At 54.4% G+C, this 23,911-nt stretch overlaps 3 protein-coding genes across 5 annotated transcripts in view; 2 read left to right on the forward strand and 1 right to left on the reverse strand.

Annotated features, from left to right (window-relative positions):
* Window positions 1-4,224, forward strand: part of BBS1 (Bardet-Biedl syndrome 1) — a 23,457-nt gene extending 19,233 nt beyond the window's left edge. The window contains exon 18 of the transcript XR_011564890.1: window positions 4,189-4,224. The gene's annotated coding sequence lies outside the window, so the exon portion shown is untranslated. The remainder of the gene's footprint in view (window positions 1-4,188) is intronic.
* Window positions 738-11,246, reverse strand: ZDHHC24 (zinc finger DHHC-type containing 24). 2 transcript variants are annotated; one of them, XM_019954755.2, is made up of 3 exons: window positions 10,936-11,246; window positions 9,422-9,699; window positions 738-5,436 (listed from the first exon to the last, which is right to left on the reverse strand). In XM_019954755.2, the coding sequence occupies exons 1-3, from the start codon at window positions 11,214-11,216 to the stop codon at window positions 5,141-5,143; spliced, it is 855 nt and encodes a 284-aa protein (XP_019810314.2). In that variant the 5' UTR covers window positions 11,217-11,246; the 3' UTR covers window positions 738-5,140. The 2 variants fall into 2 exon arrangements, with proteins under 2 accessions (XP_019810314.2, XP_019810315.2); XM_019954756.2 differs by lacking the exon at window positions 10,936-11,246 and adding an exon at window positions 10,734-10,911.
* An 869-nt stretch (window positions 11,247-12,115) lies between these two features.
* On the forward strand, window positions 12,116-23,879 carry ACTN3 (actinin alpha 3). Of its 2 annotated transcripts, XM_019954758.2 has the most exons (21): window positions 12,116-12,302; window positions 15,733-15,847; window positions 16,024-16,143; window positions 16,438-16,524; window positions 16,604-16,691; window positions 17,170-17,248; window positions 17,330-17,411; window positions 18,145-18,230; window positions 18,533-18,625; window positions 19,061-19,291; window positions 19,416-19,563; window positions 19,983-20,133; window positions 20,652-20,760; window positions 20,856-20,996; window positions 21,259-21,441; window positions 21,893-22,027; window positions 22,118-22,297; window positions 22,559-22,705; window positions 22,802-22,867; window positions 23,346-23,504; window positions 23,591-23,879. In XM_019954758.2, the coding sequence occupies exons 1-21, from the start codon at window positions 12,156-12,158 to the stop codon at window positions 23,747-23,749; spliced, it is 2,706 nt and encodes a 901-aa protein (XP_019810317.1). In that variant the 5' UTR covers window positions 12,116-12,155; the 3' UTR covers window positions 23,750-23,879. The 2 variants fall into 2 exon arrangements, with proteins under 2 accessions (XP_019810317.1, XP_019810316.1); XM_019954757.2 differs by having other exon boundaries at window positions 22,559-22,867.
* The last annotated feature ends 32 nt before the right edge of the window (window positions 23,880-23,911 follow it).

Consider the following 23,911-nt stretch of genomic DNA (forward strand, 5'->3'; position numbering starts at 1 on the left):
CCAGCACAGCCAAAAAATAATTTCTTTTAAAAGAATCTTTTTTAAAAAACTCACTAGAGTTAAAAATTTTAAGACACCATTCGTCTGAAGATTTTATTTAGTTCATACATGTATGTGATAGTTTGGGTCGAAAATTTGAAGGTGAAAGTCATTTTTATGTAAGGAAGTAATTTTTAAGGTAGTGCGCCCTTGTATTCTGATTTTTGGTAATGCCATTGAGAGGTTCCATGGCACTTTTGCTTCGACTTTGCTCTGAGGTTCTGAAACATCTGACACGTTACCGTGTGTCTTTAGTTGTTAACGCTGCGGGGTGGAGGCTTGCGTCCTTCAATTCCAGAAAATTGTTTCTTGAGTGATTTCTTCCCATTTTCTCTGTTCTCTCTGGAATCCTGATGAAACCCAGCATCTGATAAATGATAATTCCAGAGAGAATAGAACTGAATCCTCTGATTTTCTTCTGTCTTCTATTATCTTTTGGTTCTATTTTCTGAGAAGTGTTTACCTTTCAGCTCTTCTCTGGAATGGTTCTTAAAATTCTATTTTATTTTTTGGCTGCACCACATGGCATGTATATCTCAGTTCCCCAGCAGGGGATCGAACCCGCACCCTCTTTAGTGGAAGCACAGAGTCTTAACTGCTGGACCACCAGGGAATTCCCTAAAATTCTGTTATTTTAATTCTCAGCTCTTTTTGTTCTCTGTTCAGTCTTTAATTATGGTACCTTTTCAAGGACATAGTTGAGTTCAACACCATCAATCAACTGGATTTAATTGACATCTACAGACTACTTCAGCAACACTAAAATACACATTTTTTGGAGCTCACATAGAACATTCACCAAGACAGATCATATTCTGGACCATAAAAAACACTTTAACAGATTTAATAGAAATCATGAAGTGTCTGCTCTCACACCAAAATGTAAATCAGTAACAGAAAAATAATTGGAAAATTTAAAAATACGTGCACATTAAACAGTAGTCTTCTAAGTAACACATGGGTCAAAGAGGAAATCTCAAGTTTTAAAATATTTTGAACTAAATTGAAATGAAAACAACTTATCAAAATTTGTGGGTGCAGTGAAAGCATTGCTTAGAGGGAAATTTATAGCACTGAATGGATACATTAGAAAAGACGAAAGACCTAAAATCAATAATCTACATTTCCACCATGGGAAGCTAGAAAAAGAAGAGCAAAAGTAAATCCAAAATAAAAGAAAAAGAGCAGAAATCAATGAGATCGAAAATAGGAAATCAATAGAGAAAAAGCAATGAAAACCAAAAGCTGGTTCTTTGAAATCTTAATAGAATCAACAAGAGAAACTGCCTATTTCCAAGTCTAGTACTGGGTAGAAGGGTGAGGGTGGCAGGGTTGGGGGAATCTCTCCTGAGAATTTTTAACCACATGCCTGCCTGAGTAAGTCTGCAACCTGAATTGACAATATCTGGGTGATCCAAACCACCCCTAGTTGAGAATTTAAAGTGCCGGGTTGGTTTGTCATCAGGCAACTGATAAACATATTACCTCTGCGGAGGAATTTACTCTTAATCTCAAAAAATCCCCATTGATAGAATTCCAAAAAGTATGAATTCACAGTCAAAACTCATGAATTGCAAGAAAATATGGCACTGTGAGCAAGAGCAAACAATAAACCTGCATAATCAGGCCTCAAAAACTTAAGGTACTGGAATTACCAAACAATATATGTGTTTTCAATATATTTAAAGAAAAAGGAAACTTAAAATGTAAGACAGCAAGAGTATATAAAATAAATCTGAAAAGGAACCAAACAATTTCTAGAAATGATAAAGTATTTGACACGTAAAACTCAACAGATAAGTGGGTACAACCACTAAAAACAGGAACAAAAAAACGTCAGTAGGCTGGGTTAGAAGCTGAAGAAAGACTTAACTGGGAGACAGGTTTGTAGAAATTATCCAGAATGCCAGAAACAGAAAATACGTGTTATATAAGAGGCAAGGAGGATGGAGTAGGAAGGTCTAATCAGAGTCCCAGTGGGGACAGAGAGATGACTGAGAATTGAAGAGAAGACAGTTTTCTAGAACAGATGAAAGACATCAATTCATAGAATCGGGAAACCTAAGGAATCCCATTAAGATAAGTACAGAGAAAACCACACTGGGACACATCACAGTAAACCTGCAGAATACCAAAGAGAAAAAAACCTTTAAAACGGTTGGAGACAAAAAGTATCTTGAAAGGAACAGTAAGGACAACAAAATGGAGACCATAAAGACAGAGCCAAGTTTTCAATATATTGACAGGAAATGACTATTAGCCTGGAATTCTACATCTAGCAAAAAATCACTTTAAATAAAAAAGTAAAAAACTAGAAAAGACAGGCGATGGCACAAAATAAAGGGGTAGAAATTTATCCAATAACTTAATTAAAATAGATAAAAGTGACTAAATACTTCAAATAGAAAACATGTAAAAATCTATGTTCAGGCCATTCTTAGGAGGCAGAGAATGAAATAAAAGGATAAAAACTCAACATATTTGGAATAGAAGGGAAATTTCTCAGCCTAATGAAAGACTTTTTTACAAAAACCAGCAAATATATTTTATGGTGAAATATTGAAATTATTCCCTCTAATGTCAGAAACAAGTCAAGGGTGCCCACACTTTCCTCCACCCAGACAGAGAGAGGCAAGAAAAATAAGAGATATAAAAAATACCTTTTCATAGAGATGATTATACATACAGAAAACTCAGAATTTTCAAGCAAATCATAAATTTTAGGTTTCTTGGACATAAAAAATTATTTTCATAAGCCGTGAATAACAGCAGCACAATATCAAGTACTTAAGTTTAACCAATTTATGAGAAAAAGCAACTTTATTGAAAACATTAAATGGAGAGATACACCATGTTCACGACTGGAAACTTCAATCTCATGCTGATGTTGATTTTCCCCAAACATATATAGATTCAGTTGGGTTCCATCACAATTTCAAAGGGGTTTTTATTGATAGGATGTAACAAGCTGATTCTAAAATTTATATGGAAGAGCAAGGGCCAAGTATAGATCTTAGGGGAACACACACAGGTAGATGAAATGAGCAGTGGGACAAAAGAGAAAAATGTATATTCGATGGATCACTATACAGCAAGGAAAAGGAATGCCTTAGAGCTACACATGTTAATTTGGATAAATCTCAGACACATGGTATTAAAGGAAAAAGCAAATTGCAGTAAAACATGGTATAGTTTCATTTATATAAAAGAAACATGCAAAACAAAACATCTATAATAAAATCACAGAGCAAGCAAGGGAATGATTGAGACAGCACAGTGTGTCCTCTACCAGGGAGAGGCACAGCAGGGACCACCAGGGTACCCATTGGGAGCGTGGAGCCTTAACCACGGGGCTGCCAGGGAAGTCGAGGTATCCATTTCTGAAATGGGGGTAGGGAGGGTGTTTGTCTTGAAATATTTCCTTGCACCTCTTCACTATTTAATTCAAAACCAAAAGAACAAGAAAAGATTCTAGAGGATGGGGGAAAAGCAGAGAAGGAAACGGGAAGTCTGCCAGTGCTTGTACAAAGAGACAGCTACACCAAGTTCTACCAGAGTTAAATAGTAATAGTGCACACTGTTTAGAAAAGCAAAGAAGTCCTAGCAGCTCAAACCTTCAGGGGCGTGGGCAGAGCCTTGGGCTTCTCTGAGGGTTCTTGGAAGGCAACCTCCCATGTCAGTGGAGGGCTACCCCCTGCCCCGGCAGCATTTGCAGATTTTCACTTAACCCCACCTTTGGTCCAGCCCCTCACCTCCCCCTCCCCAGTTCCCCTAAGACACAAAGCTGCTTCAGAAGCCCACACCTCTGCCCCAGTGGGGTAGCTGCTTGGCTGCAAGGGGTCAGGGGGGTCCTGGGGGGAGGGACATCCTAGCTGCTCCTCACAGTCCCTCTTGTCAGCCCGACCTCGCCTTCCATGGTGCTGGTGGAACCCCAGAGCCTCTCCAGGGCTCAGGTGGGGGGTGGGGGATTTGGTGGCCTCTCAGCCCCTCCCTTGGGGAACACTTAACTGCAGTGTCTGGTTCTCTAGGAAAGTAAATGAGCCTCTATCCGCTTTTCATCTCTCAAAATGTCAGGTTTTTTGGTCTACTGCTGTCTCCCTATTTTCTCTTTGTAAATTTACATCATTTTTCATTTCCTTATCATTTTAGATTTTAAGAGGAAACAAGTAAACTCACAAAGCTAAACTTGCCACATGTAACTGGAAGTGTCTACTTACTATATTTAAATAAGTGATTAACAAGGAGCTCCTGAAGAGACCAGAGAAGAGGAGCTTAGCCATCTCGGCACCATCCTGCACAGATGCTTGAACATCCCTCCCCCCACCACCCCGATTTCTTGCCTTTGATTTTTTTGGTCAGGCAAAAAAGGGTGAAGTACAAAGTGCAAAGATCTGGGTTCATATCCAGACTCCTCCATTTACTACCCTGTGAAATCTTATCATGTCAACTCTCACAGCGTTAAGTTCTTCACTGGCATAATTGCTGCCCAGGGTACCGGGTTAGCTGGAGACAAGTTCAGTGAGGTTGTGGCTGTTGAAAAGCTCCTCACTATAAAGCACTCAACCTGGGGAAGAATTGTGGGTTCTCATACCCTGGATCACCACATTCTGCCTTAGCCTGCTGCACCCCAACTCCCCAGCCCCCCTGCCCCAAGGCCACAGGAGGCAGAGCTCTGGATCCTCACACTCTCAGGCATTCTGTGGTTCCCAGGCCTGACAGTCAAAGGAAAGAAAAACAGCAGCCTGGGCCACCGAGGAGGACCAAAAACCCACAAAGCTGGAGGGAGTCCCAGAACCAAGTGGGCACTTTATTAACCTGGCAGTGGGGCAGCCAGGCAGGCCAAGCAGCCCCTTCCCAGACCTTTCATGGTCCTCAGGGGCCACTGGCAGAGGCCGAATCCCGGGGCCCAAGCCCTGGACCCTAGGAGTCCAAGCTGGGCAAGGGCAACCCCAAGGGTGGCAGTGGGAGTTGCTGAAAGCAGGCATCAAGTACCAACCTGCCTCCCTCTGAAGCTGGGGGTGGGGGTGGGCCTGAAACGAGTTACGAGTCCCCTCTCCTGCTTGCCTTGTGCAGCTTGTACAAGCTCAGGCGCTTCCTGGAGTCAGGAAGCCATGAGTCCCACATCGGCTGCGGTCTGGAAGGTGATGCCGTCCCCCGGCAACGGGGAGGCCAGGAAGGGCCAGAGCCAGACGAGGACCCAGCGGGGCCCCAGAGCTGCCTGCAGGTTGTGGCAGGGGCCCAGGTCATACGCATGCTGGCCCCGAGCCCACTCCCACGTGGTCTGGCCCCTGAGCAGCAGCATCCCGTGGAAGAGCAGTCCGGCCCCACACAACAGCGCACCCGCCACGCACGTGTCGGTCACGAAGGCCAGGGCGAACTGTGCCAGAGACACTCTGCCTGCAGGGAGAGAGCAGAGAGGGTAAGGGAGTAGCAGCAGGCCTAGCCCTCCCAGAGCCGGCTCCTGCCCTCCTCCCGTTCCCTCCCTCTATGAAGCAGGGCGCGTTCCTCTGCTCAGCAACCTGCAGAGTCGCTGCTCCCTGGCCAGCCCATGCTGGCTAACGGGAACACAGCAGTGAACGGGACACACATGGCCCCCTGCCCTAGACACACCTTCACTCCTGCACCACACCCTTGTGAGCACCCCCACGAATGCCAGGCTAGCATCTCCGATCTCAGGGAACTCACAAGAGATTCAAGAGATCATGTCTCAGTTACTTAATGACAGCTGTGATGGGCGTGACGACAGAAAAAACATCTTGGACCATCCTCATCTATAACAGGTAACAAGTATCAGCTGAACCAATGAACTGCAAGATGCCATGAAATGTTTTGCCAAGCAAGAGAAGCCTGACACAAAAGGTCATGTATTGTACGGTGCCATTTATATGAAATGTCCCAAACAGGCAATCCATGGAGATAGAAGATCAGTGGTTGCCAGGGGCTGGGGAGTGACTGCTTAAGGGGTAGAGGCTTTCTTTTGAGGGCAATGAAAATGGTCTAGAATTAGACAGTTGTGATGGCTGGACTACATTGTGAGTATACTAGAGACAATTGTGCAGTTGAGGATGGTTACAATTATGAGTAATTGTAATTGTAGTTACAATTAGTAACTGTAGTTACAATTATGCTATGTGAATTTTCCTTCAGTAAAAAAAAAAAAGCTGGCTTCACTGTTCACCTGAAACTGTCACAACATTGTAATCTTCTATAGCTCAATACAAAATAAAAAGTTCAAAAAAAAATACAGAGAGCTGGGCTTCTCTGGTGACTCAATGGTAAAGAATCTCCCTGCCAATGCAGGGTTCAATCCCTGGTCCAGGAAGATTCCACATGTCATGGAGCAACTAAGCCTGTGCTCTAGAGCCTGGGCGCTGCAACAGCTGAAGCTCGTACACTCTAGAGCCTTTGCTCTGCAATGAGAGAAGCTACTGCAATGAGAAGCCCGCACGCAACTAGAAAGTAGCCGCTGTTCACTACAACTAGAGAGCCTGCTGAGGCAAAGAAGACCCAGTGCAGCCAGAAACAATGAGTGAGTGAATTAAAACGCAAAAATTAGCTTATAAAAAAGCCTATTGGTGGGGTGGGTAGATGACAGGCAAACTTACTAAGAGGCTCAGGGAAATAAACTTCATCTATTTTGAGAGTGTTGTCTATTTCGGGTGGTGTCTGAAGTTTGCCTTTTCATACTGTTCATGGGGTTCTCAAGGCAAGAATGCTGAAGTGATTCGCCATTCCCTTCTGCAGTGGACCATGTTTTGTCAAACCAGTCAGTCCTAAAGGAAATCAATCCTGAATATTCATTAAAAGGACTGATGCTGAAGCTGAAGCTCCAATCCTTTGGCCACCTGATGCGAAGATCCGACTCACTGGAAAAGACCCTGATACTGGGAAAGATTGAAGGCAGGAGGAGAAGGGGACAACAGAGGATGAGATGGTTGGATGGCATCACCGACTCAATGGACATGAGTTTGAGCAAACTCTGGAAGATAGTGAAGGACAGTGAAGCCTGGCGTGCTGCAGTCTATGGGACACAGCTGAGTGACTGAACAACAACTGAAAGTTGAGGAGGTATTTGCTAGCTGAAGAGGGAAGAAAATATTCTGTTTGAAGGTCCTGAGGCAGGATGGAGAGATGTCTGCAAAACAAGTGAGTGGATGGTTCTGAAAGCTCAGGAGAGAAGCCCAGCTTGGATGTGCAGATTTGTGAGTGGTTGGTACCCAGGCAGTCTGGACCCGGCAGAGTGTGTAGAGAGATGAGAACGGTGCCTCAGCCAGGAAACCAGGTCCTTGGGGACCAGAGAGAGGAAAACCAGAAAGGAAGGAGGGAACTCAAAGTACAAGCTGTTGGTGACGTCCAGGTAGAGCCCTTTCAGGAGATAGAAGGCCATCAGTGGTATGAGGCTGAAAGGTCTCTTGAAGCAAGAAGATAACTCAGAAGCCTCCTCTGGGTTTCGTGGAGACAGAGGCTGGGGACTGTGGCAATCTTGGAGAATGGGTGGGGCAGGGCCAGTTTAGAACAGGGGTGGGGAGAGGCAAGGAAAAGTAGCCTCTGAGCCCAGGCGAGTTCTTTGACTTGGCAGCTAATGGAAGACAGAAAGGGTGAGCTGGAGGAGGAGGACATGGGATGACAGAGGCTTGGTGCCAGGTGGAAAACCCAAAGGAAGCCCGGGGAGGGAGCCTGGAGCGGCCGGAGGAGAGGCGACCCACAGTGTGAGGCCTCCGAGTGGGCAGGAGGGGCCGGGCACCCGGGGACACTGGGGCAGGCAGCTTCCACCCCAGGACAGGACAGCCAATTCGGAACTACTTTGCTCTGTGATGGATTTTTAAGAGAGATGCGGGTTTGGAAGACAGGAAAGTGAGAAGGTTTGAGCTGCAGTAGAGGACAACCAGGAACTACTGAGGGTCTGCTGAGGTCAGCAGCCATGACGTGACATGGTGTCAGCTGTCACGAAGGACCAGGCATGTCTGGCAGCTCTCAGCAGACACAAGGGCTGACACAGAGAAGCCAGGAAGGCACAGCGGAAGGAAGATGGAGGTGAGAGGCCGGAGATGCTGCAGGAGGTTGGTGGAAGGTACCACGTACCTGGGGCGGTAATGTGGAAGTTGCTGATGGACAGGAAGGTGAGGCCCAGGAGCTCCGGAGCGGATGTCACGGAGTAAAGAGTGAGAGCTGGGTAGGAGAGGAGGTGGGAGCAGAGAGGGGGTGACTGATGGGGTGATTTGGGAGGTGACACATTTTGGATTCTGATGGGCTGGGGTGGGATGTGGGAGGAGAAGATAAGAAATTGGGCCACTGGGGCCATTCACCCAGACTTTCGGATGCCGATGCACTCAACAAGGCCCAGGGCTGAGAGAGACTTGGTGCTGGACTGTCTTCAGTGACTGTGGGGAGCAAGTGGAAGACCGTGGATGACCAAGAGGGGTCATGCGTTCAGAGAGGAGCAGCTGAGGGCCTGAGTGTCCACGGAGGCAGGGAGGTCACTGAGGAGGGCAGTGCAGGAAGCCAGGGTCGGCAGAGGAAGGCCCTGACCACCCCACTGGGCCTTCTCCCAAGGTCTCCCCAGGGCCACAAGGAGGGGGTCCTGGGGACAGAGCTGGGCCTGGACAGGATAAGGAGACATACTCGCTGTTCGGAGTGGTCTGGAAGTTTAGTAACTGCAGGACAAGGTTACAGAGAGGACTGTGGACAGCTCAGGAGGAAAGGGTCAGGGAGAGGAAGCCTGAAGCATCGCACGGGGTGGAGGACAAAGCGTGAAAAACCAGTGGGGTTTCTGTTTTCAGTGGTGTTGGAGGAGAGTGTGTTCATCCAGAACACAGCCTCTCAAGCAGCCTCCTGATCCAAGATGTCCCTTCCCAACTTCCAAACACTGGACCTCCGCCTGCCTGTAACCTTCACTGGCTCCCCACTGCCCAGCCAAGTGAGGGCCATATCCTCATGCCACATTCAAGGCCCTCCACCACCAGTCCTCATCGACCATCCTAGCCTTAATCCTCACGTTTCCCACCAAATGTCTTCCCTGCTCCCAACCTCCAAGCCTGTGTTCACGCTGCTTCTGTAGGTATGAATGCCACCTCCCTACTGAGAATACTTCCTCACCGTCCCATCTGCCCAGTGAAATCCCACCAGTATTTCCTCCCCTGACTCTCAGCTAGAACTCTGTACCTGTGTCCAGGCCCTGTGTTTTACCAGACTGCACACCCACGTGAATACCCAGCTGCCCCTGCCTCCTGAAACTGACCTTGGGACTGGGTCTCTAGGGCACTACCTGGAGAAGCCTCCAGGAATTCCACTGCCCGCCAGGATGGGCCTCGGCCTCTGTGGGGAGGTTCCCCCTGACCCCACCCCCATACACACACACTCCCCCACATCCAGGGCTCCCCACCTGTGAGCAACATGAGCCAGGGCAGCAGGAGCAGGGCGGCGGTATGGAGGGGTGTGTGGGCTCGCAGCAGGGCCGACAGGGCCGGGCCCAGCAGCACAGAGGCGTGCAGCAGGACGCCCGCGCCGTGGAGCAGGAGACACAGGAAGGGCCGGTAGTTGCGGAAGCCCACGCAGCGGCCCAGCAGGCGGCAGTGGTGGTCCCGGCGAAGGATGCAGATACGGCAGGCGGAGCAGTGCCCACTGCGCGGCGGCACCTGGCTTTGGCACTGGTAGCAGTAACTGCAGGGAAGGAACCACAGGGTCAGTCCCTCCAGCAGCTCGGAGAGCCCCTCATGGTGCCCAGATCAGCCCCTGAGCACATCCTGGAGAACCAGGCACAGCCTCTGCCCTCGCTAAGCCCCAGGTCCCTCACGGGGGAGTAAATGCAGGCTGGACATCACTTCCCAAGCCTTTCCACTTCTAGCACAGCAGGTCTGACAACCCCTGTCCTGAGGTCTTCAGCTGGTTTCTAACATCTGGGAGCAAATGTTTGTCCTCCACTGTTACCAGCTTGGTCCAAGTCACCATGAACTCTGCCCTGAATTATTGCAACAGCCTCTTGACTGGTCGGTCTCCCTGATTCCACCTTTATCCCCTCTACTGTAGTCTTGCCCCAGCAGCCAGACTGATCTGTTAAAAATCTAAATCGGGAATTCCCTGGCAATCCAATGGTTAGGACTCCTCACTTTCATTGCTGAGGGCCTGGGTTCGATGGGCGGCAACTACTGGCCCATTCCTGGTCCAGGAAGTAAAATCCTACAAGCCTGGCAGCAAGACCAAGAAAAAGAAATAATAAAATCTAAATCATATGCCTCCTCTGCTCAAAACCCCGAGATGGCTCTCCATTTTACTTCTGGTAAAAAGCAAAGCCTTCAAAGTCTGTTTACAAAGTCTTTATATCTCTAATCTCTCTTCTCCACCGCCCCCCCCACCTCCTCCTCCGGCCCCCACACACCACCTCAGCCACACTGGCTGTCTTACTGTTCCCTGAACATGCTGGGTATACAACTGCCTCAGAGCCTTTGCATTGCCTGTCCCTGCTGCCTGGCACATTCTTACCCCAGATGAATAAGGCTAACTTTCCCCTCTCCTTCAAGTCTTTGCTCAAACGCCACCTTCTCTATGAAGCCTACCTTGACCACCCTATTTGAGACTGCACTCTTTCTGTTTCCTGACCACCAACACCTTCTAACATTCTACATTATTTATTTACGAGCCTGAAGTTTATCATCTGTCCCCTCCCCCACTGAAATCAGGAATACGTTTTATTGTACCTCCAGTGCCTGGAATAGTACCCTGCACATAATAATGTACTCAACAATATTCGTAAGTGAATGAATGAAACTCGTTCTGCCTTCTGGTTGTAAAAGAGTTCTCTGTTTCTAACAAGCGGCTCAAACATCTTCAGGTCCTAGGGCCCTCCCCCTGCGCCAAGCTCCCGCTTCTCCCCCGCGCCAGATCCCGAGCCCCACTCACGCCCAGCCCTGGCCCAGACCACGGCCGGCCAGCATCACACCCCGGATGCTGGGGTCCGAGCGCAGGAACAGCCCCACGTTGCCCAGTAGGTTGAGCAGCTGGAAGGCTGCCAGCGCAACCTGCAGGGTCCGGGCCAAGGGTCCCAGCGGAGGTGGCCCGGGGCCTAGCACTAACACGTAAGCCAGCTCCAGGCCCACCGCCGCGGCCCAAAGCGCGGTGAGCACGAGGGGCAGCCGCGCGGGACTCGCCTCCGCGGTCCCCACCGCCCAGGGCTGCCCCATGGCCTGCACCCACTAGCGGTAGGAGCCCCCTAGTACCCCGCCGCTTCCGTATTGAGGCAGGGGATAGTGGCAAACGGACGTCTGCTACAACCAATAGAAGCTCGGAAGGGGCTCGTGAGCGTTCCGGTTTACTGGGCGGGCCCACAGGTACGGAGATGTGATTGGACGGCCGAACGAACCAAAGAGATGCTTGGAATCTCATTGGCGCTGGAGCCGGGTAGAGCGCTGGTATAGCCCCGCCCCTCCCGCGGACGTCCAGCCCGCCCGCGGCCACCGGGCAAGCTGGCAGAGGTGGCCAGCAAGCCAGGATTGAGTTGCAGCCTTGGTGGCGTCGGGGATTCCCGGCTCAGCACATTCCCCCTCTTCCCCCAGTAGCCCCGATATTAATAGCCCTGCCTCGGCCCATCCAGCTGGCTTGGAATCCCTCTTCATGCTCGAGTTGTCTCCCTTCATCACCCCAGAAAACATTCAAAACAGCTCGGCGCTTCGGTGTTTCTGACTGTGAAATGGGAATAGTGGTCCCTGTTTCCCAACCAGCGCGGCTCAGGAAAAGGGTCAGGAGGAGGTCCAAAAGGCAGCTTCTAGAGCGATCTGCAACCACGATTATTCTCGTCATCTTCATTGTACACATAGGGAAAGAGACTCAGAAAGGGCCCGTGGCTTTCTCAAAGTCAACACAGCGCCCAAGCGGCGGAGCCAGAACGCGAATCCCGGATCTCCGCCACGGGATCCATCCCAGAGCCTCAAAATTCGGCAGTCTCTTAGCCCCAGGCCAAACTTCTGCCTGGTCCCGACCCGAGCGCCCTCGCCCCGATCCGGCCCCACCCTCCTCCCCCATATTTAGCGCGAATCCGATCCGGGGCTGGGCCGGGCGATACTTAACGCAGCCCCCGTGTTCTGGAGCGCGCCGAGCAGAGCGGAGCCAGGAGCCCGAACAAGATGATGATGGTTCTGCAGCCCGAGGGTCTGGGGACCGGGGAGGGGCCCTTCGCGGGCGGCCGTGGGGGCGGCGAATACATGGAACAGGAGGAGGACTGGGACCGCGACCTGCTGTTGGACCCGGCCTGGGAGAAGCAGCAGCGGAAAGTGAGTGCTAGCCCATTTCCTGATGGCAAAACTGAGGCCTGAGAAGCCAGGCGGTTTGTTCTTGGCATCTCAGTAGGTCAGGGGCAAAAGCCTGTCTTACCCTCAGTGTCACTTCCTAGCCCGGGCTCTGGCCATCAATCCTCTGCTGTCCACCAGAGCCCGACGAGAGAGCTCGGGACCCTCATGAGGGGTTTAGGATGACAAGAAAGATTTCTGGGATCCCCACCCTCGCAAGGGTTCATTCACCTGGGCCCATTTTTGCTAAAGAATATGGTTTGGGTAAAGCCCTGGGGATCCAAGTTTGGGTGGGGTGGGGTCGGGAAAAATCAACCTTTCTCCACACACCGCCCCCCTTTTCTGAAATATTCCCAGACCCCACCTGAGGACATGCAGCTAGGCAACTAGTGGACTTAAGAGTATGGGGGAAGTGGTAACCATCCCAGACTTCCTACCCACCCTCACTATATTCTGTCCAGCGTGATGTCCATGGCCACTCTATCCCAATTGTCAGGTGAGGAAACTGAGGCTGAGGTAGGACCCACATCATATACTGTCAGAAAACAGTCCCCCTCCCTAGGAAACCTGGGGGTCTTTGCCCATTGCTTGTCCCTCCCCCATTCTTTCCCAAGATACCCCTCCCCACCCCAGGGGCCCTGAATCTGCTGAAAAGGCCACAAGGTCGGGAAGGAGGGGAGCCCTGGGTTCCCTTTCGCGGTGGGTAACCTGACTCTCAGGCCAGATGGACACTTTGTGCTGAGGCAGCGCCTTGGAGGAGCTGAAAGGGCAGCTGCTGCCCAGGTCCAGCCTTGTAGGGCACTCAGGCCTCCCCTCCCCGATCTATTTTCACTCCTAGACTTTCCCAGATGGAGGGGGCATGACACCTGGGGACCCAGAAGAGAAAGTGATCTGGGCCTGGAGTGAGGAAACGCTGGGGAGTGGCAGGCTGGGGGTAGGGGGGTACTGTGAGGTCATTAGACTCATCACTTGCCAACGGTGTGTGACCGCAGGAAAGGGCGGGGAACAGGGGTGCTTGGTGGAATTTGCAGGATTTAGAGAATCCCGGATTTAGAATCAGAGCACTTCCTCTGAGTTAGATGACAGGAGGTGACCCCAGGGGCTGGGAGGCTCAGCTGACTCGGCTAGGGTGCGCCGGGTGATCCGCCTCCCCCCAGGCTCCTTCTGCACCTGTCTCCAAGCAGGGCTGTGGTCCTCGGGTCCAGCAGTCTCCCAGTGATGTCATCCCTGCCCCTGGCTCCCGCTGCCACCTGCTCTGCAACTCCTCTCCCCACCCCACCCCCATCCACCCAGGACTCTCCCAGATCCAGGCTCACAGGCTCCTCATAAGACACAGGCTAGTCTGTACCTCGCTTTCATCAAAGTATCAGGAACATCCTTCCAACCCAACTTACAGCCACCCACTTCATCCACTTACTCAGTGATTGCACCCGTGTAGACACTCTGTAAATTCATTAGTGTTCCCTGAAGTTGGATAATCCAGTTGTTTCTCATCCAGCAGTGTTTATTACAATGTAATGAACATCTCTGTGCTCAAATTTAGCCCCGCCCCATCCCTGCTTTTCCCCCCATATCTTAGAGCACTCCTGTCTCCTCCCATCTGACACCAGAGTCCTCTTTATTCAGCCTCATTTGAAAACAGTTGTTTAATATTTCTTAGGGAGGTCCTGGTATGTGCCAGGCACTGTGTCAGGTGTCAGAAATTCAGCAGGGGATGAAATAAAGCCCCTGCTTCAGAGAGCTTAGAGTCTAGCAAGGACAAATGTTTCCATCTCACCCCCTCGCTCCTGACCCGTCCCACTCACTGACACCCTCCCTCACCCCGGTCTCAGTCGCCACCTCCTCACTTCTCCCTTCTGCTCTGCCAAGCCATTCTCTGCAACAAGAATGAACTTTCTAAAACACAGTTCTGCCCCTCTCCCTCCCTGTTGCCCTCAGGATCAAGTTCACACTCCCTGGCTTAACACTCAAGATCGTGCATGACCTGGCCTCTGCCGCCCCTCCGGCCCGCCTCTCACCATTTATACCCCAACATCCCCAGAGCGGTGCCCAGATAGCTGTAGCCCTACAATCCTAGCAACTGTTGCTCATCACCAAGCCCTTGCGGCTATCCCTGCCTGGAATGCCCTTGCCCATCCTTCCCTGTTTGAGTAACTCCTGCTCTTCCATCACAGTTCTGATCTGTTACTCACTTTCCCCAAGAGGTTTGAAGAACACCTCCCCTAAGCTCCTCAATGCTAGTCTCTCCTAGCACTTCGAAGGCCCACAGGACTCTTTGATTGCCTGTAAGTTCCTTTAGGGTAGGAACCAAATCTCATTAAAAGTCATGTTTGTCCTCTGAGGGAATCTGCTTCCATCACTATGGAGGCCTCGCCCAGACCTGCCTTTCGCCCTGCCCTGTCTGGACCAGAGCATCTGAGACTCCAGGATCTACAGAGAATCCAACAGCACTCTCCTGTGCTCGGGGTGGCATCAATCAGTGCTCAGCACCCACTTATACACCTGAGGGAAAGAATTCCAAATAACTTCCTTGGGGTGTCTGCTTTGGAGGGGGGATGGGAGGGGGAAATGCTTTGAATTCCAGGATCCTGCAAGATCAGGGGAGGAAGAACCTGAGACATCATTGACTCTGAACTGTAATTGTACAGAGAGACTGAGCCCAGGAGAGGGCGAGGGGCACATCCCAGGTCACAGTAGCTCAGTTGGGGTGGGAGTCCGAGTATGGATTCTACCAAGGACTGCCAGCTGAGGGCAGAATCCGGGGCCTGAGGCCTTGGGAGGTTGTAGAAACTTGTACACCAGGCTCTAAAGCACTGCCATCCCCCAAAGGCACACAGCATATATCACCCCTCCCATCTCAGACAGAGGCTGAGGCTGAAGCACGCCCTGGCCGGAGAGGGCGGATAGTCTCCTCCAGAAACCAGGTCAGGCTGCGCCTCAGTGTCCCGCTGTTCCTCGAGGGCCTGCAAAGCTCCGGCAGCCTCATGGTCTGCTTGGGGGCCAATTCACAATAGCCTTAGGAGGTCGGTGGGGCTGAGACAATAATAACACAGATGCACAGTCCCTCAGACAAAACCCACCAAGCCATCTGTGCTGCGACCTGGAATGTTTCCGATTTTAGTAAGGCAGTGTCCCTGGTGTCTCAGGGGGCCCCACACTGGCTGGAGACTGGCCAAAGCTGTTGTTGTCCTGGCAGCATCCACACTGGGATCTGAATGGGACCCAGACCCCATTTCTCCCCATTTTCAGGAGAATTAAAGCTCAGAGAGGGACAGGGGCTGGCCCCAGATGCACAGCAAGTGAGTGGCTGAGCTGGAACTTGCATCCAGGGCCTCGGGCTCTGAGATCTACCCTGACCAAGGAGCCAGAGCCCTGTCCTCAGCACTAGGGTCTGAGTACTGTCCTCTGCCCCCAGACCTTCACTGCCTGGTGCAACTCACACCTGCGCAAGGCTGGCACCCAGATCGAGAACATCGAGGAGGATTTCCGCAATGGCCTCAAACTCATGTTGCTCCTGGAGGTTATTTCAGGTGAGGGGTGCAAATCAGCGCACAGGAACCCCAGGACCCAGGGGAACCCAGAGAGCTGGGGGAGCAGTGCCAGCCGAGTGCTGGAGGGGATGTGCTGAGGGAGGGGGAAGTTTGAGGACCGTGTCTTCAGCTTCCTCTTGTGACCTTTGACCCTTGACCTCTCCTCTCACACCCAGGAGAGAGGCTGCCCAGACCAGACAAAGGCAAGATGCGCTTCCACAAGATCGCCAATGTCAACAAGGCCCTGGATTTCATTGCCAGCAAGGGGGTGAAGCTGGTGTCCATCGGTGCTGAAGGTGAGGAGGTGGCAGGAGGTGGCAGGTGGGGCTGGGGGCGCGGTTCCTCATCTCAACCACAGGGACAACCATCTGCACCTCACAGGAGCAACTGTAAGGAGCAAAGGTACCCACAGTGCTGGCCCTGGCACCCAGGAGGTGTTCAGTGAATCCTTTTGAAGTAAAATGATTGAGCATCTACCAAGTCGGTGCCAGCCTTGAAATGCAGACAAGGGGCCAGAGGGCAGGGCAAGGGGGAGCGGGGCTGAGGCCTGGTGGTCAGGTGGAGCATGTCCCCACCCCCCCACCCCGCAGAGATTGTTGACGGGAACCTGAAGATGACCCTGGGCATGATCTGGACCATCATCCTTCGCTTTGCCATCCAGGACATCTCCGTGGAAGGTGAGTGGTGGGGAGGTGGGGAGGATGAGGGCTGGCCCCAACCCCTCCCCAACCAACACTCACCCCCATCCCTGCCCAGAAACCTCGGCCAAGGAAGGCTTGCTCCTGTGGTGTCAGCGGAAGACGGCGCCGTACCGCAACGTCAACGTGCAGAACTTCCACACCAGGTCCGCCCTCCAGCCAGCATGTGGGGCCTCTGCTGGGGTCTGGGCCAGAGAGCTGGAGTCTGGCCCCGGAGAGCCAGGGAGGGGAGAGGTCACAGCCAAGCTCCTGCAGCAGCGTCTGAGAATGGCAGGACTCAGTCAATGCTGAACTGAATCCAGGAGGGTGAGGGGGAATTCCTGGAGGAGGGAGCACCGGAGACATCCCAGGAAGGGTGTTCCAGCCAGAGGGAGCCTTGTGAGCAAAGACCCAGAGGCCAAAAATTCCTAGAAAGTGGTGTAGCGTAAGGCCAGGGTAAGGGAATCATGATGAGCTTGGAGGAAATGGTCCATGGCTGGTAATCAGGGCCTTAAATGCCAAGCAAGGAATTAGAACCTGACTCCATTTCACAGATGAGGCCATCCAGATAGGAGGGCTCCTGGGACCAGGGTAGGGCAGGGCCCTGGCCTGAACCCAGGCCTGACCCCCCTTCTGTCTGTCCAGCTGGAAGGATGGGCTGGCCCTCTGTGCTCTCATCCACCGACACCGCCCCGACCTCATTGACTATGCCAAACTGCGCAAGGTAGGCCCCCCTAGTCCCAGCCCCGACTCCCCAGTCTCTGTCCCAGATGACCTTTCACCTCTCTCCCCTCACACCACCTAGGACGACCCCATCGGCAACTTGAACACCGCCTTTGAGGTGGCCGAGAAGTACCTGGACATCCCTAAGATGCTGGATGCAGAAGGTGAGAGTAAGCCTCACCCGGGCGAGGACTCCACTTCCACACCAGGCAGCACTGTCCCACCTCCGCCCCTTTGTCCCTGCTCCTCCCTCCTCCCGGGATGCTCCGCCCCACCCCTCCCCCTGCTCCCTGGGCAGAACCCTTCCTGCCAACAGTTCCCCTTCTCCAGGAGCCCTTATCTGGTCCCCTGTCCCTCTCATCCAGTGGAACCAGCCCCTCCCGCCTTGGCCCTTATGTAATGGCTCTACCCTCACATCCCAGTTACCTGGGTCACTTGGTGACATGATAGTCACTCATGCTGGGAGCTCCTTTGAGGGGAGTCCTGCCTCCTGTCCCTGTGCCCATAAAGGCTTTAGTAGTTGAACCAGCAAACCTTTTCTGGTACTGTGCCTGGTACCCTGGATGTGAACTTGGAGGAAAGCCAGCCAGCCAGCCAGCCAGAGGCACAGCCTGTTTAGAGACAGCAGGCAGTGGACACTGGCGGTTCATGAGGGCTACAGGGTCTGCTCACTTAGCCACACCTTGATACTGTCCTCACCCCACCAAGGAGGAGGTCGCTGGAGCCTGGGGTGATCCGAGAAGGCTCCAGGGAAGAGCTGGCTTTGGGGCAGCTGGTGGCCATGATTAGATGTCTCTGTCCCTTCCCATCCCGAGGGAGCTCTCTGCCTGGGTGGGCGCATGAGCCCACTCCCCACCCCTGGCTTTGCCCAACTGACACCTGGCTGCCATTCCGCAGACATTGTGAACACCCCAAAGCCTGATGAGAAGGCCATCATGACCTATGTCTCCTGCTTCTACCACGCCTTCGCCGGGGCGGAGCAGGTAATGGGCTCAACAGTTGCCACCTGGGCTGGGCGTGTGGCCCAGGGGCCCACCCTTGGCAGCCCCTCAACATTTGGAGGTGCCAGGCCCCACTGGGGCACCACTGTCCCAGCTGCACATACTTGACCCCTGGGGCACTCAGGCGCAGAAGCCTCTGGCCTGGAAGCTCCCTCCTCACCCTACAAGGCATGAGGCCTTCATCCTCTCAGTTTGCATGGACTCAGGGTTTAGGGGTTGCAGAGGGAGTCTGGGTCGGGGGTGTCCTGTTTTAATACCAGCTTTTCTGCCCATTCCCACCAAAGGCAGAGACAGCTGCCAACAGGATCTGCAAAGTGCTGGCCGTGAACCAGGAGAACGAGAAGCTGATGGAGGAATATGAAAAGCTGGCCAGTGAGGTAAGACAGGCCACAGAGGGCCTCCCCCTCCCGCCCTTGCTCCCCCATCCCAGCCCTGCTGTTCCTCCCATCCCAGCTGACCCCCAGCCTGGACTGCAGAGCCCACCTCTCCTCAGAGTAGCCTTGGCCTCCTCCAGCCTCCTCCTGCCATCTTTACCCACCTCCTGCCCCCTTCTGCCCATCCAGGCTCCTGCCATCCACTCATTCATCCATTCAGTCACTCATCTCTAGACAGTCTCACGGCCCTTTGCTCTGGGCCAACTATGCTGGCCCCTGGACTCAGAATATAACCATCCTGCTCCTTCTCTGACTAGTGGGGACCCCTCCTCTGCTCAAGGCCCAGCCTGTTGGCCACAGCCTGGGCGTGGCTAGAGACAGGCAAGGTGAGCAGGCCCGCTCAGCCCTCTGTGCTCTGCCCCTGCCTGGACCCCTTAGCTACTGGAATGGATCCGCCGGACCGTGCCGTGGCTGGAGAACCGCGTGGGCGAGCCCAGCATGAGCGCCATGCAACGCAAGCTGGAAGACTTCCGGGACTACCGGCGCCTGCACAAGCCGCCCCGCGTGCAGGAGAAGTGCCAGCTGGAGATTAACTTCAACACGCTGCAGACCAAGCTGCGGCTGAGCCACCGGCCGGCCTTCATGCCATCTGAGGGCAAGCTGGTCTCGGTGAGCCGGGGCAGGGGGGCAGAGGGGGACCCCTGGCCCTGCCTACATCCCCTTGGACTGTCTGTTCCCATCTGTATAATGGGTGAACCATGATGGAGGGCGCCTCTCTCTGCTTGGCCTGCAGGACATCGCCAACGCATGGCGGGGCCTGGAGCAGGCAGAGAAGGGCTATGAGGATTGGCTGCTCTCCGAGATCCGGCGCCTACAGCGGCTGCAGCACCTGGCGGAGAAGTTCCAGCAGAAGGCCTCCCTGCATGAAGCCTGGACCCGGGGTAGGTGGCTCTGGGGCCTGAATGTGTCCTGTGCAGATTGCGGGGAGCCTGGTGGGAGGGGGACGGGGTCCTGGTAGAAGGCACAGGTCAGGGGTAGGGGTTCTGCAAGGAAGCTGGAGACCTGTTTTCTAGTCCCTTCTGGTATTTGCAATCAAATAATACCGGAAGGGAACCAAGGGCCACTCCAGATCATGTAAGCTCAAGGACCCTGACGTTACGCAGGAGCCATGCCCTGGAACAGGAGCGTCCCTTCACTTTATCTCATTGGCGTCTCAGAGCAGACCCCTAGGTGTAGGCTGGGCAGGAATGATCACCTACGTTCACGGATGGGGAATCTCCAGTGTCACACACAGGGTTCGGACCCCCTGCTCCTGCGTATCCGTCCCTGGGTGACGCAAGCCGGGCTTCTCTCCATGCAGGAAAGGAGGACATGCTGAGCCAGAGGGACTACGAGACGGCTTCGCTGCAGGAGGTTCGGGCCTTGCTGCGGCGCCACGAGGCCTTCGAGAGCGACCTGGCGGCGCACCAGGACCGCGTGGAGCACATCGCTGCGCTGGCCCAGGAGCTCAAGTAGGCATGGAGTCTGCTGGGCCCACCGCGGGCAGGGAACGACATCCCTCGGCCTCAAGCCCCGCCCCTCGGCCTCAAGCCCCGCCCCTGCTCCCAAAGCCCTCCAGACCTTTCACTCTTTAATAACCCTACCTTGGTACCCCTGTCCTTCCCAGCACCACTTGCTCTGCCCTCCTCCTGTAACCCTGTCCCCTAAGCTGGCGTCTCCTTGCAGCTTTGGGCCGGCCAGGCCTTCACCATAGCCTTGGCCTCCTGCCACGTCCTTCCTGTAAACCTGTCCGGGAAACTCCAGGCCCCGCCCCTCCTCCCAAACTTTTCCAGGGACTGGAGCTGAGGACCCCCTTCTCCTAGGCACGCACTGAGAAGGCCCTGCTCTAGGAAAGCCCTGTTTCACCCCCATCTACCCTGGCTCCTTTATGCCTTCACCACCCCTGGGTCCAGAGTCCTACCTGAAGGGACAGTCAGGCAGAAATCTGGGCTGGAATCTGGCTCCGCGAACAACCCCTTCCCATTCCCAGTGAGCTGGACTACCACGAGGCAGCCTCGGTGAACAGCCGCTGCCAGGCCATCTGTGACCAGTGGGACAACCTGGGCACGCTGACCCAGAAGAGGCGGGATGCACTGGAGGTGAAGCTGGGGACCCGGAGGTGAAGGCTGGACGCTGGAGGAGGGTGAGGGGCCTGCTGGGCGGGCTGCTAACTGGCCATCCCTGTGGCCCCCAGAGGATGGAGAAGCTCCTGGAGACCATCGATCAGCTACAGCTGGAGTTTGCCCGGCGGGCAGCGCCCTTCAACAACTGGCTGGATGGCGCCGTGGAGGACCTGCAGGACGTGTGGCTGGTGCACTCGGTGGAGGAGACCCAGGTGGGTGCGGGGGCTCCAGGTGTGCCAGGGTTGGATGGGATGACAAGGAAGTGGCCTGTCTTCTGTCGGCCACCCCTTTGGGCTCCTGGGGAATGGGGGGCCAGAGGAGAAGCCCAGCTCTAGAGTGCCAGGAGTCAGGAGGCCTGGGTTCTCTGGCCAGTGCTGCCCTGGCCCCCGGTGAATGGCCCAGAGCCCCTGGCCATCCTTTGTTGCCTGAGGGAGGTAGGGGCGCTGATTGATGCTTCCTGCCTGTCGTCCCCAGAGCTTGGTGACAGCACACGACCAGTTCAAGGCAACACTGCCCGAGGCCGACCGAGAGAGGGGTGCCATCCTGGGCATCCAGGGTGAGATCCAGAAGATCTGCCAAACGTACGGACTGCGGCCCAGCTCCACCAACCCCTACATCGCCCTCACCCCACAGGACATCAACACCAAGTGGGACACGGTCAGTGCCGCCAGTGGCCTTTCCCCGCCTCCCTCCTGCTCAGACACCTTCTAAACCACCCTGAGAATCTCAGGTGTCTGAGACACAGAGGATCAAGTCCGCCTCCGGATCTGTGGTCTGCCACAGACTGTACGTGGCATTGGACAGGTCCCCTTGCCTGACTTGGCCCTCTCTGTAAAATGGCCGTAACGGCATTTTCCTGTTGGGCCTGATTGAAGCAGAATTAGATCTGGTGTGGGGGCCAGATTGTTGTACAGAACAATCTAAGTGTGTTAAGAGTGTCGGCATGGGCCCTCATTTACAGCCAGGAAATGAGCAGAGAGAGGCTGAGTGACCTGCTCAGAGCTTGCCCCCTCCGCAGAGCCCCAGGCTCAGAGTAAGGAGCCCTGTGAGGGGCTGGAGCCCTCCCCTCACTCCTGAGCTGCCCCTGACACCACCACCCTCCCTCCAGGTCCGAAAGCTGGTACCCAGCCGTGACCAGATGCTGCAGGAGGAGCTGACGCGGCAGCAGGTGAACGAGAGGCTCCGGCGGCAGTTTGCAGCCCAGGCCAACGCCATCGGGCCCTGGATCCAGGGGAAGGTGGAGGTAAGGCTTGGATCAGGGAGCCAACCTGGGAGACGGGGGCCGGGGGCCACCAGGGGCTGGAAGCCTTCATCCTGCCCGGTCCCCCTGTAGGAAGTGGGGCGCCTAGCCGCGGGGATGGCCGGCTCTCTGGAGGAGCAGATGGCGGGCCTGCGGCAGCAGGAGCAGAATATCATCAACTACAAGAGCAACATCGACCGGCTGGAGGGAGACCACCAGCTGCTGCAGGAGAGTCTGGTGTTTGACAACAAGCACACGGTCTACAGCATGGAGGTGGGGCCACGCCGCTTAGGACCGAGGGGAAGGCGGTGCTGTGGGCAAGCCTGGGGCGGCCATGGCTGGTTGATCAATACGTAATAAATCATCAAACTTTATGGCAGGAAGGGCCGCTGGATGTCACTCAGTGGACCCTCCCGATGGGGTCCAGCAAGGGGGAGGACTTGCCCGGGGTCAGACGGTGAACTGGGGGTGAAGCCAGAGCTCGTGGCCAGGCACTGGCCGCCCACTGACCCGGCCTGTCTCCTGCTTTCATAGCACATCCGCGTGGGCTGGGAGCAGCTGCTCACCTCCATCGCACGCACCATCAACGAGGTGGAGAACCAGGTACTGACCCGAGACGCCAAGGGCCTGAGTCAGGAGCAGCTCAACGAGTTCCGGGCATCTTTCAACCACTTTGACCGGGTCAGCAGGGGCCTCGCCCTGTGGGGTGGTGGACTTGGGGGCTGGCTGGGAGGCGGAGATCGGGGCCAGAGCCTGACATCTGCTCCCCAACTACAGAAGCGGAATGGCATGATGGAGCCTGATGACTTCCGGGCCTGCCTCATCTCCATGGGCTATGACCTGGTAAGTGTCCTCCAGCCCTGTCCAGGGGTTCCCTCCGTGGCCCTTCCTACATATTGATCACCCACTGTGTCCCTCCCACCTTCACATCTTCATTTCCTCCTCATCCACCTCCTGGGGCTGGGGAGAATTATCCCATTTCCTAGGGGGGCACCTAACAAAAGTTCAAAGAGGTGAATTAATTTGGAGCTGGTTCTGTGTGACTCCAGAGCCTGAGCTTGCAACATGTCCACCTCAGAGAGAGAGCACTACAGGGGTGTGGGCAAGAGGTCAGGACCAGCAGGAGCAGGGCATCGCCATGGGCAGGAAGCAGAGTTCAGCCCAGTGGAAAGGACTTCCCAGAGCCAGAGCTGAGGCTGCAGTGGACCGTCCACGGAAAAGGGGGCCGCCTCGTCACAGGGGTCGTCAAGCCAGGGGGACACCAGGAACCCTCCTGGCTTAAGCACCGCCCGGGCACGGTGCCCGGCCTTTAACCCTGCAGGGGGAGGTGGAGTTCGCTCGCATCATGACCATGGTGGACCCCAACGCAGCTGGGGTTGTGACCTTCCAAGCCTTCATCGACTTTATGACCCGAGAGACAGCCGAGACGGACACGGCTGAGCAGGTTGTGGCCTCGTTCAAGATCCTGGCGGGAGACAAGGTGAGTCCCTGGCGGGGGTCGGGGGAGCTGGTGCGTGGAGGGTAGGGACTGGGACCTGGGGGCCCTCAAACCCTCTTCTCCCCCAGAACTACATCACCGCCGAGGAGCTGCGGCGGGAACTCCCGGCGGAGCAGGCTGAGTACTGCATCCGCCGCATGGCGCCCTACAAGGGGGCTGGGGCTCCAGCTGGAGCCCTGGACTACGTGGCCTTCTCCAGTGCCCTCTACGGGGAGAGTGACCTCTGACCTTGACCCCAGAGCTTCCCTACTCAAGTCCGGAGAGAGGGTGCTCCCTCTGGCTGATCCCACCCATCCCTTGGAGCCATGGCCACAGAGCCGAGTGTTTCTCAATAAAGATCCATCGTGGGCCCCTCTCCATCTCCGATTGATTCCTAAGGCAGAAGCTTG

This window comes from Bos indicus, chromosome 29, assembly GCF_029378745.1.
Source record: "Bos indicus isolate NIAB-ARS_2022 breed Sahiwal x Tharparkar chromosome 29, NIAB-ARS_B.indTharparkar_mat_pri_1.0, whole genome shotgun sequence".
Taxonomy (NCBI): Eukaryota; Metazoa; Chordata; class Mammalia; order Artiodactyla; family Bovidae; genus Bos; species Bos indicus.

Bases quoted from the DNA above. Each gene is read 5' to 3' on its own strand.
- ZDHHC24 (XM_019954755.2), bottom strand. From the start codon at position 11,216: ATGGGGCAGCCCTGGGCGGTGGGGACCGCGGAGGCGAGTCCCGCGCGG. The intron at 9,700-10,935 runs GTGAGTGGGGCT...CCTTCCCTGCAG, and splicing joins GGTCTGGGCCAGGGCTGGGC to TTACTGCTACCAGTGCCAAA. The intron at 5,437-9,421 runs GTGGGGAGCCCT...CTCTCCCTGCAG, and splicing joins CTGGCTCATGTTGCTCACAG to GCAGAGTGTCTCTGGCACAG.
- ACTN3 (XM_019954757.2), top strand. From the start codon at position 12,156: ATGATGATGGTTCTGCAGCCCGAGGGTCTGGGGACCGGGGAGGGGCCC. The intron at 20,761-20,855 runs GTGAAGCTGGGG...TGTGGCCCCCAG, and splicing joins AGAGGCGGGATGCACTGGAG to AGGATGGAGAAGCTCCTGGA. The intron at 23,505-23,590 runs GTGAGTCCCTGG...CTTCTCCCCCAG, and splicing joins AGATCCTGGCGGGAGACAAG to AACTACATCACCGCCGAGGA.